This window comes from Dermochelys coriacea, chromosome 4 (genome assembly GCF_009764565.3).
Source record: "Dermochelys coriacea isolate rDerCor1 chromosome 4, rDerCor1.pri.v4, whole genome shotgun sequence".
Classification (NCBI taxonomy): Eukaryota; Metazoa; Chordata; order Testudines; family Dermochelyidae; genus Dermochelys; species Dermochelys coriacea.
This window is the reverse complement of record NC_050071.1, coordinates 42,480,728-42,493,926: the sequence shown is the minus strand read 5'-3', so window position 1 is coordinate 42,493,926 and position 13,199 is coordinate 42,480,728. Positions and strand designations below refer to the sequence as shown.

General features: G+C 43.4%; 1 protein-coding gene across 1 annotated transcript in view; it reads right to left on the bottom strand.

The window, feature by feature from the left end:
• The window catches only part of FGF2 (fibroblast growth factor 2), a 65,634-nt gene extending 53,850 nt beyond the window's left edge, over window positions 1-11,784 (bottom strand). Inside the window, exon 1 of the mRNA XM_038398796.2 lies at window positions 11,220-11,784. Within this exon, the coding sequence (XP_038254724.1) occupies window positions 11,220-11,397 (178 nt within the window). The 5' untranslated portion in view covers window positions 11,398-11,784. The remainder of the gene's footprint in view (window positions 1-11,219) is intronic.
• Between the last annotated feature and the right edge of the window lie 1,415 nt (window positions 11,785-13,199).

Sequence of the window (13,199 nt, the reverse complement as noted above, 5' to 3'; positions counted from 1 at the left end):
GTTTCAGAGTAGCAGCCGTGTTAGTCTGTATTCGCAAAAAGAAAAGGAGTACTTGTGGCACCTTAGAGACTAACAAATTTATTAGAGCATAAGCTTTCGTGAGCTACAGCTCACTTCATCGGATGCATTTACTTATTTTGCTAGATCTGCTGCAAACATAAGACTAGGTTAATGCCTAGATGTACTATAGTAATACACCACCAATTCACTCTATTACCATTGCAAAGTTAATACAGGAGTATAGCTCTTCCCAGTACTCTTAATAACTTCCTCCATTATAGCAGCAAGGGGCTTCCCCTCAAGACCAAAAAGTCAAAAAAACTGCCATCTTTAAGAGTGACATATTTATATAGGAACAGTCATCTAGAAAGACATGTTCAGGAACAGTTTATGTAGCAGAACTCACACCCAACCTTGGAGACACCATATCAATATGGCAGTAACTCATTTAAATGATTTATCATCTTAAGTGTACGTAGATATTCAGGTAGAAATTTGACTTTATCCTGAAAATTTTTTTAAAAACTGCACAAAGAAGATGAATTCTGAATGGCATCAGAACTCTGGACACATCTTTTTGATTGTATTATTGAGAAATCAGCTGGACACAAGAGATAGTACAGTACATTTCTAGGTGTTTATAACATGATCCAGGTAATGTTACAAGGCACACAGCTGAGCATTTAAGAAGCAAGGAAGTACTTTGAAATACATAGCCTTGAATACGCACTTGCTAATGAAATAGAAAGTTACTAGTTGTGAATGTTTGAACAATCAGGTGTGATTTCCTCTATATCCCAGTTAAATTCTAGTTTAACTTCAGGGTAAATTTGCCCTGGATATGCAATAGTCTTGGAATTCACAGAGCTATGTAGTCTCTACATCACAATAAATTAGGCATTCTTAATAGCTCCCTTACTTGAAAGAGTAATTCCACTAAATTATACATAGGAATGGAACACAGTCTTATTGACTAGAAAATGGACGCTTCTATTTCATCACGAGCAAAAAACACCAACTGTGTCTAGAATTAAAGATCAGTTTCATAACATGAACACCCATCTCAAAAATTATTTTGAAACACCTTGGAATGTGTCATTCGTAAACTTTAATATAATCAAAATACAAATTTCAGTTTTTTTGTTGAATTAAGATCATTTTATCACAACAAAGTTTGATAAAAATGTAATAGTTTATAACTTTACATTTCAGTGCAGTGAGGTCTTTAAAGCTTTTGAGAAAGTGATCAAGATGAATCAATTCATCTAAACATCTCTGGCCAAATTCATCCATAACAAATCACAAAAGAATTACACCCGAGATAAATTTGGCCCCTGAAACAATATATAGAAATGTGGCCCCTTGCTTGGAACTGGTATCCGCACTGAAGCAGATTATTTCCGTGCATTGTGTCCTGCCACCCAAATAACGGTTTCATATAGAAACAGTTTTGGTCACAGATGGTGAGCTACTTGAACAAGTTAGGCAATATAGGAATTATTCCAGTTTAGATTTTTTTTCTCCCTATTCTCAATGTCTAGACCTAAATAGAAGTAAAATCTCCTTAGTTTGCAAGTTGATAGTACAGAATTTAAATAAGTACAAAAAGAGGCAGTTATTACTTTTAAAAAGTTTTATAGGATATTCTGAAAAAGGAAATTAAAACTGAAACTGAAAGGATATTGTGCAGAATTTGAGCCTGATCCTTCAAGGTCATAACACCTCCTGCAGTGAAAACTGACAACACACCTCAAAGAATTTGATCATAAGAATTGAGAGCATGAATTAGAGCTCAGGATTGCAAGAATACTAAAAAAAAAAGTGTTTATAAAATGGATACCTTAAGGTAAGATGTATAAAATGTTGACATCTAAATTAAGTTATTAGCCCTCTACTTGTTAGAGCTGATCATACAGAGAATCCGGCCTTTTTCAAATTATTACAGTGTAAAACACCAGTCACCTTGGTATTGGGGGGCATTTTTCAGGGTATAAGTTTGGTCATGAGAAATAAGTCATATTTTATACAGCTTTTGAATGAGGGGACTGATAATTCTGGCTACTGTGTTACATCTTTTGCTATTTAGCATTTATCCCAAAATGCAAGATGACACTTAATAGCTTTCAGTAGCAATTGATATAACAATTCCAGTATCCTGATCCAATATATGGTGAAGTCAATGGAAATACTCCCACTGATTTCAAGGGTTAGACCCTGTCTATTCCGTCAATACTAATAATAGTCAACAAATAAACACAGCTCACTTTCCGTAAACTGCTTTTTATTGGAAAACATTTCTAACCCCAGAATGAATTCACAAGTTTGCACACAGTATTATGAGTATTTGTAGGTCAAAAAGCATTAGCAACCTTGGTCTAATTTTTCTTAGTGGAAAGTACAGGAACAAACATTTCTATTTTTAAAATGGTAATAGAGAGACAGTGTCTTTTAGTAGAACATTTAGAGCAGAGGTGGGTAAACTACAGCCCGGGGCCCACATCCGGCTCTCCAGACATTTTCGTCTCGCCCTAAGCTCCCACAAGGAAGTGGGGTCTGAGGCTTCAGCCAGGGAGCGCAGTGGGGGGGCTTTGCTCCACTCCTCACAGAAGCAGAGGCACATCCCCCCTCCAGCTCCTATACTTAGGTGCAGCCAGGGAGCTCCGCACACTGCCCCCACCCCAAGCGCCACCCCCGCAGCTCCCATTGGCCAGGAACTGCAGCCAATGGGAGCTGCAGGGGTGGTGCCTGCGGACAGGGCAGTGCGCAGACACCCCTAGTCGCACCTCCATGTAGGAGCTGAAGGGGGGGACATGCCGCTGTTTCTAGGAGCTGCTTGAGGTAAGCGCCACCCGAAGCTTGCCATCCTGACTCCCTCCCGTTCCCCAAACTCCTGCCCCAGCCCTGATCCCCCTCCCGTCCTCTGAACCCCTTGGTCTCAGCCCGAAGCACCCCTCCTGCACCCCAACCCCTCATCTCTAGCCCCACCCTAGAGCCCACACTCCAATATGGAGTCCTCCAGCACCCCAACTCCCAATTTCATGAGCTTTCATGGCCCACCATACAATTTCCATACCCAGTTGCCGCCCTCAGGGGTTTACCCACCCCCGATTTAGAGCCTGATTCTGACCTTGCACTGGTTTTACACTAGCATAGCTTCAGAATTTTGCCCATAAATGTAATCCCTTACTTTTGGGTCATAAAATTGGCTTTGGCAGAAGTAAGCATTTGGAGCTTTTGGCCCACAAGCTTATTTAAATGATCATTTCTATGAATTCACAAAGTACTTTAAATAAACTGCTGCCAAGATTAATAGTTAAAGCATAGGTGGAGTATTTACTCTGTATAACAGAAATAAATAGTGACTACCTATATCATATGTTTGATCTTCAAAGCACTTTTCAAACAGTAAGGGGTAAATCACACACCAGGGATCTGGGAAAAGTGTTGGCTTATCTTACTCAAGAAGCAAAAAGAAAAGGAGTACTTGTGGCACCTTAGCGACTAACAAATTTATTAGAGCATAAGCTTTCGTGAGCTACAGCTCACTTCATCGGATGCATTACGTGAGCTGTAGCTCACGAAAGCTTATGCTCTAATAAATTTGTTAGTCTCTAAGGTGCCACAAGTACTCCTTTTCTTTTTGCGAATACAGACTAACACGGCTGCTACTCTGAAACCTGTCAAGAAGCAAAGTTTCCCCAAGATTCCCCACAGTATCTAAGAAAATGCTAGGGTAACTCACTGACCACATCCAGAGCGTGGTCCCCTACCTTAAGAGGCCACATCTAGTAGGCAGGCAAGTATGCTGCAGTAGATAGTAGCTCTGCTTGGAGGATTAGTAAAGCACGTTCCATGGCATATGTTCTCTCATTCTCACCCTGTTCCAAGAAGACTTGTGCTGGGCAGCTGGATTCCAGTAAAGGAGAATTCATCAGGTGGCACCTCTTCTCCAATGCCATACCAGGAAGTATAGATGATGTTACACAGTAAGTCTTAAAACACAATATATATTTTCTTTCCTTTGCTGTGCTATCTTTCAGAGAAAATTGCATCCCAGAGCTGGGAAGAATTTTTAGGTTGACTATGACAAAAAAATCAGGGAATAGCCATGTTAATCTATATCCACAAAAACAACAAGGAGTCCGGTAGCACCTTAAAGACTAACAGATTTATTTGAGCATAAGTTTTCATGGGTAAAAACCCCACTTCTTCAGGTGCATGGAGTGAAAAGTACAGATGCAGACAAATATACTGACACATTAAGAGAAGGGAATTACCTCACAAGTGGAGAATCAGTGTTGACAGGGCCAATTCGATCAGGATGGATATAGTGTACCAATATTCCACATGAGGATGGACTACAAGCTGTCAAGAATAGTATCCCTGATGAGGCCACGGCACACCTGAGCTCTGATACTTTGTCCTCACCCACAACCATTTCAGATTTGGGGACAACTTATACCTTCAAGTCAGTGGCACTGCTATGGGTACCCACATGGCCCCACAGTATGCCAACATTTTTATGGTTGACTCAAAACAACGCTCCCTCAGCTCTCGTCCCCTAGCGCCCCTCCTCTACTTGTGCTAAATTGATGACATCATCATATGGATCCACGGGAAAGAGGCCCTTGAAGAATTCTACCTGGATTTCAGCAACTTCCTGGATCCCAACCTCAGCCTGGACCAGTCCACACAAGAGATCCACTTCCTGGACACTACAGTGCAAATAAGTGATGGTCACATAAACACCACCCTTTACTGAAAACCTATTGACAGCTATACTTACCTTCATGCCTCCAGCTTCCATCCAGGACACATTACACGATCCATTGTCTACAGCCAAGCCCCAAGATACAAGTGAATTTGCTCCAATCCCTCCGACAGAGACAAACATCTACAAGATCTTTATCAAGCATTCTTAAAACTACCATACCCACCTGGGGAAGTGAGGAAACAGATTGACAGAGACAGGTACCTAGAAATCACGTACTACAGGACAGATCCAACAAGGAAAACAACAGAACACCACTGGCCATCATGTACAGCCCCAAGCTAAAACCTCTCCAGCACATCATCAATGACCTACAACCTATCCTGGAAAACGATCTCTCACTCTCACAGACCTTGGGAGGCAGGCCAGTCCTCGCTTACAGACAGCCCCGCAACCTGAAGCAAATACTCACCAGCAACTACACACCACACAACAGAAACACTAACACAGGAACCAATCCCTGTAGCAAACCTTGTTGCCTACTCTGTCCCCATATCTAGTCTAGCGACACCATCAGAGGACCCAACCACATTAGCCACACCATCAGCGGCTCATTCACCTGCACGTCTACTAATGTGTTATATTACATCATGTGCCACCAACGCCCCCCTGCCATGTACATTAGCCAAACCAGACAGTCGCGATATAAAAAAATAAATGAACACAAATTGGACATCAGGAATGGTAACATACAAAAGCCAGTAGAAGAACACCTCAATCTTCCTGGACATTCTGTAACAGATTTGAAAGTATCCATCCTTGAACAAAAAACTTCAGAAACAGACTTCAAAGAGAAACAGCAGAACTAAAATTCATTTGCAAATTTAACACCATTAATTTGGGCTTGAATAGGGACTGGGCTCATTACAAAAGCAGCTTTGCCTCTCCTGGAATTGACACCTCCTCATCTATTATTGGAAGTGGACAAAAAACACACTGTGGGAATGGCTAGGATTAAGCACTGGAAATAGTTTAAAAAAAAAAAAACTATGCAACAGACCAATAGGAACTTAAAAAGTAACTTAATGGGTGGGTCTTCAGAGTGAATAATTTTTTGAGGGAATAACTTGTGTGATGTGAAAAGAGTGATGTGACTGGATGTCTAGGGCCAGATTTTCTGGAGTGTTCAGAACCCACAATTGGGACTAATTTTTTATTATTAATTATTATTATTATTATTATTTTGGAAAAAACACTCAGCTCTCATCTAGGTACCTAATTTAAGTGGTCAGATTTTCAAAAGTGCTCAGCACCCAACAACTCCCAATGAGAACAGGAGCTTCTGGGTGCAGAGAGCTTTCGAGGGGGGAAAAAAATCTAACCATTAAATTAAGTGCCCAAATTAGAGATGCTGGCTACTGAAGCCTTAAAGTCTGGCTCAGGATCAGTAAGGGTTTTAGTTCATTTTCAGATCATGTTTGATTATACTAGGCTCAGCCTAAGGGATCATATTTCTACCTTCCCCTTTATTTAATCAGGACACTACAAAAGGTTGTGATCATTTTAATTAATTTTCAAATATTTCTTGCTTTATGTAATTTAGAATAATGATAAAATATAATGGTTTTAAACTGTTATGATCCCAAATTGTTACTTAATACATTAAAATATACAAATAAATAAAGGACTGTATATAGGCTCTTAAGTCTTCAGAGGAAAGCAACAGGAGTTCATGAACAAAGTAGGCTGGAACACCTTTTGCCCTGATCAGTGAGGGACAAAGCTGTCTCAGAAGTTCCTAGAAAGTCTCTAGGAGATCAAGGAGAAAGATTACTGGAAAATGTAGTCCTTCCAGGAAGCCATACTGTACTCCTGACCTGAGGCAAAGCAGGATGGAAGTTAAGGAATTATATCAACTCTGTCTATTTCCAAGTGAGAGAAAGACCAAGACGGAAACAAGCTGTGCTACTGGATGTCTCCAGGGAGCTATGGACAAGTGAACCACTTTGTTTGCTCAGTAGTCATTTCAATACAGATGTCTGAGGATGTTCTAAAATACTTTCTAAGCTGACTGGATACTTTGTTTCAGAGTAGCAGCCGTGTTAGTCTGTATTCGCAAAAAGAAAAGGAGTACTTGTGGCACCTTAGAGACTAACAAATTTATTAGAGCATAAGCTTTCGTGAGCTACAGCTCGCTTCATCGGATGCATTGTGCTGCCTTGTTCAGCCAGAAGAACTCGCACAGCTTGCAAAGAACTTCTTGTAAAAAATAAACTCCACAAGTGTGACTTGTCTTCTGTTTGGTTTGCCACATACACTTCAGAACGAACAAAAGATACTAGGGTGTGTCAGAAGAGATACTGCCATTTCTTCATTGAAGTCATTTTACAATGCATATGAGATATGGCAATATCTACCATGATACACGTAGTGTCCTATTTTATAGCTATGTGAATCTCAGTCATCTAGCATATAGGATTTTTACTTGCCATTTCTTGTTTCCGTTAAATATACATTTAAGAGTTCATATAGGCACACGACAAATGAAAAAACAATCCAGTCTCACACAGGGAACAGGATATATAATTGGGCACATGCTCCTTAATACTAAAGGAGTATCAGGGAAAAAGTCATACACAACTAAATAAGACACTGTTTTCAGAATTATATTTTGGACACAGATCTATCCAGATAGAGGTCTTCACACCCTCTAAAATCAGAACTTCCTTTGAAAGCAGAAATGAACCAGGATTCATCCAGTACAACTTTAGGCAATTAAATCTTGAAAAGGACAGTTACCAAAAGAATTTCTCCTAAATTTTCCTTGAATCAATGTCCTTGAACATTTAGGTCAATTTCTCTGCTGGAATAATTCCATCAATTTCCCCTGACTGCACTTCTCATAGAAGCTGATGTTTAAGAAAGGGAAAGTCAGGCTTCATAACGTAAAACTGCATCACTTAATTTAGATATTCTTTTCCTTATAACATTTTCAGTCGTATGCCTCTTAGGAAGGTGTCCAAGACTTGTCTTTTATTTATTGCTTGTTGTTTCAGTATGATACTCCAGGCATACCAAAAACAACCTTTTCTTAGGCCCCTCAAGTTATTAGCAGTAGCAGAGAGGGAGAAGGGACAGACCTTAAAGGAAACATAGCTGTAAGCCCTCCCTGGAGATGGTCTGGAATAAAGAGTAGCCTACTCACTGGTGCCACAGCCTACCACAGAGGAGGTTGGTAAAGGGAGTAGAGGCAAAGAGTTGGGATTAGGAAAAAGGCAGTAGGGTGGAGTCAGGATAAGGGAGAATGGAGAACTAAAAGGTGAGAGCGTGAGAAAAGTGCGAAGCAGTAGAGAGGAGGAGGGAAAGAAAAAGAGAGATGCAAAGAAAAATGGCAACAGAGGAACAGGAGTGCAATCAGGTGAAACTGAAAATGCAGAGAGGTTGCAGAATGAGGAAAGAGAGAGAAAGAGCGAGCGAGCGCGCAAGCTTGCCTCACAGACCCATACTTCAGCCATAAATCTGAATTTATTAGCTTTCAAAGATACTCTCCCAGCTACTCCATGAGGTGACAAGATGTGCATTATGAATGAATGAGACTTTTCGTATAAGAATGCCTACATTTCCCAATATTTCCATTTGTTCCCAAACAGATGCCTGGAGTAGGGTATGTACATTATATTTAAAAAGGTATATAGCATGAACATCATTAGAGTTACTATTATGATGTAAACTTACATTTCCTTATGAAAATTGAAATCTTAGAAAAAGCAAATTCTTCTAGTATCCCGAGTATTTAAATGGGACTTTTCAGTCACATTTTAAAAAAGAATTAAGCAGCGAGGTCCATATTTAGACACCAAAACAAATGTCCCAATTTTCAATACAGGGCATCCAGAGCAGTCAGTGACCAACATGTCTGGAAAAAAATCAGGCCACCTACCTATCTATAAATGTAATACCTTTCTTTAGGCATTAAGGTTTATGGTATTTGTAACATGGAGTATAATTTAATATTTTACACTACTCCACACACATTTGTATTATATCTTCCTTTTTTCAAGGAGCATCTAAGAAATCTACAAGAAAAAAAGTGAATGTACAGGCACACCACACAGTAACACAGCTATAGGCTGTCCCGAACCCAAGGTCAGGTGTCAGGCTCCTGCAGTGTTTCTCCAGGATTTTAAAAGGATACATCTTTCAGAGAAGAGAGCAAATATCCCCCCTCCAGAAGCAAATATCTTCCAGAATTTAGAAACCAAAATTGGAAGAAAATATTAAAGGGTTTCCAGGTGTATTGTGTGGATATGAACATTTGAAGTGTAAGCCTTTGAGGTCTACAAATTCTCATTGGAAAAGATGTAGCACACCAGTCATTGTCCCTCTCTCCACCCTACTCTCCTTTTTCTCTTTGTATGTCTTCTCTTTCTGTTTCGGTCTTCCTCTTCCTTTTCTGTCTCCCTTCTATACCACTTGCATTTCAGGATCATGCCAGCAGCAGATGAAAAATAGGGCCATAATCCTAGTCAATTTCATGCCACAATTACCTCTTTGTGAAAAGAGCCTGTTTCAGTATGATCTTATTTTGTCTGCAGCTGGTGCCAATTGTCTCATAGCAGTTCCTTGTCTAGTCAAGGTTCATAAAGTGCGTAGTACAAATCTAGTAGTATGGTAGAGGGCTGTTACGCTATGGCAGGAGACTAAGACTGCATAGTAATTCTGGCAGAGTCCTGTGGCACCTTACAGACTAACAGACGTATTGGAGCATAAACTTAATACGTCTGTTAGTCTATAGGTGCCACAGGACCCTTTGCCGCTTTTACAGATCCAGACTATCACGGCTATCCCTCTGATACACAGTAATTCTGCCATGCATAACCGATTTGAAGGAAATACTTCACCAGCAGCTCTTCAGTTGTGGGACAGGTTAAGGTATTGTCACTGGATTGCAAAGTACTATTCACAGACTTTTCAATACTTTGAAAAGTCTTGTGGCTTTTGTTCTCTAAATAAGCAAAAGGCTACAGTAGTAATAAGATCCACCCACACAATTCCATGTTGGACAACAGGCCTCCTGCAGCGCAAGGTGTTTCATTAATCCTCAGTTAGCAAGAACAGGCAAACTATTCTAGGTACTGTGATCCCCTTTCAAAACAAAGGAAGTGAATGGTCATTCCCATCCCAGGACCCTATTCCTGCCCTAAGAGGGAGGGCACTGGGAGAGGTATTACCACTTCCACAAGAATACTGTCTGGAATATGACGGGTTTCAGAGTAGCAGCCGTGTTAGTCTGTATTCGCAAAAAGAAAAGGAGTACTTGTGGCACCTTAGAGACTAACAAATTTATTAGAGCATAAGCTTTCGTGAGCTACAGTTTTAAATTTAAAATTAAAATTTCATGTTTTGTAATATTCAAAATTTATTTTATACTTGTTTTTACTGTCCTTTGATCCAAGCTGATTATACATGAAAATGAAAACTTTTACAAACACATGCCACACTTTTCTTTCTTGTTTAAGATGTGAGCTTGCTTTAACAGAAACATAACTCTTACTGGTTTCAGAGTAGCAGCCGTGTTAGTCTGTATTCGCAAAAAGAAAAGGAGTACTGGTGGCACCTTAGAGACTAACAAATTTATTAGAGCATAAGCTTTCGTGAGCTACAGCTCACTTCATCGGATGCATTTCGATGAAGTGAGCTGTAGCTCACGAAAGCTTATGCTCTAATAAATTTGTTAGTCTCTAAGGTGCCACCAGTACTCCTTTTCTTATAACTCTTACTGTGCTTGAATAGGATTGGAAGCTCTCAAATTAGACAAAATACGACTACAGTTTGCAGCTGGCGTAGCCCAGGATGAGACGCCCTGTCAGCTCGCCACGGTTAAACCCCCACATTCCTGAATTAAGCTAGTCTACATTGACTGCAAAGTCATGGTCATGACAGTATCAGGAGAGGGCTGTGTTTAGTCTATATCCACAAAAACAACAAGGAGTCCGGTGATGCCACCGGACTCCTTGTTGGTCGTGACAGTGTCATTACCTCAAAATGTTCCCAATCCTGTTCAAACACAGTAAGATTCTCTAATGTGAAGAAGCCCAGAGGTTAAGTGATTTACCCAAGGTCACACAGCCGTTCTGTGACCAAAGTAGGAGTGAACTCAGGTCTTCATGTTCATGCCCTCAGATCCGGAGGATAGGAAGGTAACAGGAATAGGTTTGAGACCTAGAGTAAAATCTTGCCCCCGCTGAAAGAGGCGTTTGCCATTGTTGTCAATGAAGCCAGGATTTTACCGTCAGCGCGGAGTTTGGGCTAGGTGGGTTTGAGGAGGGGAGTGTGGGTGAGGGCATCACCGGGGTGGGCGCAGTGGGTACGTGCCATGAACGGTGTATAGGTGGCAGGGGGCAGCCGGTAGCCCTTGGAGTAGCCAGGCTGTGCCCCTGGCAGCTGGCAGGGCCGGGGGTGCAGAGGGCGAGGTGGGAGGCAGGGCCGGGGAGAGGCTGGTACTCACTGTGCGGGTCGCTCTTCTCCCGGACCCCGTCCACTCTGCCGTCCGGGTTGATCCTCAGGAAGAAGCCCCCGTTTTTGCAGTACAGCCGCTTGGGGTCCTTGAAGTGCCCCGGGGGGAAGGTGCCGCTGCCCCCGTCGTCGGGCAGCGCGGGCAGGGTGGTGATGCTGCCCGCAGCCATCCGCCCCGCTGCGGGGCCCCGGGCCGGGGAGCCCCCCTCCTGCCCGGCCCCCCGGCCGCCCAGCCTCACCCCCTGCCGGCTTCGCCCTCCGCCGCGGCCGCCCAGCCGAGCCCCGGCCGCCCGGGGCCCGGCCCCTCCTCTCCGGCGGGGCAGCGCGGGGCCCGGCCCGGCCCCCTCACCGCCTCCGCGCGGGAAGCGGGTCCCGGCTGCCAAGTGAGGCTGGTGGAGCTGCGCAACGCCCGGCCTCCGGGAGCCCCTCACCCTGCCCGGCCCCGAGCAGCCCGCGCACGGCGCAGCCTCCGGGCGATGCTGCTGCGGCTGCAGGGAGCCAGCGCCGCCCCGCGCCCCCGGCCGCCTCGCGGACTCTGCCCGCTCCGGCGCGGCGGGGCGCAGCTAGCAGCGACTTGTTTGTTCGCATCGGCCTCCCCCGGCCGCTCCTCCCCCTGCCCTTCGCGGTGCCTCTCTGGGCCGGTCCCCTGCGCGGCGCGGCGCGGCGCGGAGACTGGGAGGCGGCGGGAGAAACTGGCCGCGCTGGAGAAGCGGCTCCCTCCCCCTCCAGCGGGCCGTGACTCTGCCCGGCCCTGCCTCCCTTGGCCGCCCAGCCAGCCTCCTGTCCTCCCTCGCGAGGGCGGGCGCGCGGAAAGTTCCCTTCCCCAGTCGCTCTGCGGGCTGGACCTCCACGGCATCGCTGAGATTGCAAAACCACGGCGCGGAAAGAGCGAGGCCGGGGGGGAGCAGGCGCTGCAGAAAGACCAACTTGGGCTTCAAGGAACATTAGCGCAGGCTCGAGCCCTTTAGTTAGGCGTTTAAAGTTGGGAGTTGCAATAGCGACCAGCTAGTCTTCGGGCATTTTATCTGCTGCCGAGTAGCGTGTGGAGCACAGGGTAAGAGAGCGGGTAGCACCATTATATATAGGAGTGGTATTTTGTTATAGCATTGAAAATACAATATAAAAAGGTGGAGTAGCAAGCCTTACAAAAGCTGGACGTCGACATACAGAACCAAAGAAAACACAAGCTAGTCCTACCCACTTATTATCTGATCAGATGCCAACAGAAGCAATGAGCCAAGAAGCCAGCATTCACTACCCCAATGCCATTGGACTCAGATTATTGTACATAATGCAGTCCCTTAAAAACAGCGCAGACAAAGTCTTGATAGGGATGGAGCTGTATTGTGGAGAGAGTTCATAACAAGAAAAGGAGTACTTATGGCACCTTAGAGACTAACAAATTTATTAGAGCATCGTAAATGCATCCGATGAAGTGAGCTGTAGCTCACGAAAGCTTATGCTCTAATAAATTTGTTAGTCTCTAAGGTGCCACAAGTACTCCTTTTCTTTTTGCGAATACAGACTAACACGGCTGCTACTCTGAAAAGAGTACATAACGTTACTTTACACTTTCAGCTGAACGTGCTTTTTTCAAATACTTGTGAGGTGGGTAAATACAATTATACCCAATTAACAGATGAAAAAAGTGAGGCAGACAGAGATTAAACGATTTGCTCAAAGTCACATAGGAAGTCTGACAAAGTCAGGAAAGCCACATTTGATTTAGCCAGAAAAATATCCTTGGCGCCTATTGATTACAGAAGGTAATGCAATAGTTGATTGAACCCACACAAGCATTTTAATATATTACAGAAAGCTTTGGGGCTCTGAATGAGAGGAGAAGAATACACTCACTACTGCATAGTGCATTTTACCCTTTCTTTTACACTATGAAAAATATATCAATCGATCAGACAAAAAACTGCTGAATGTTTAGTAACTGTCATACACATCATGGTGCTGAGGGGTA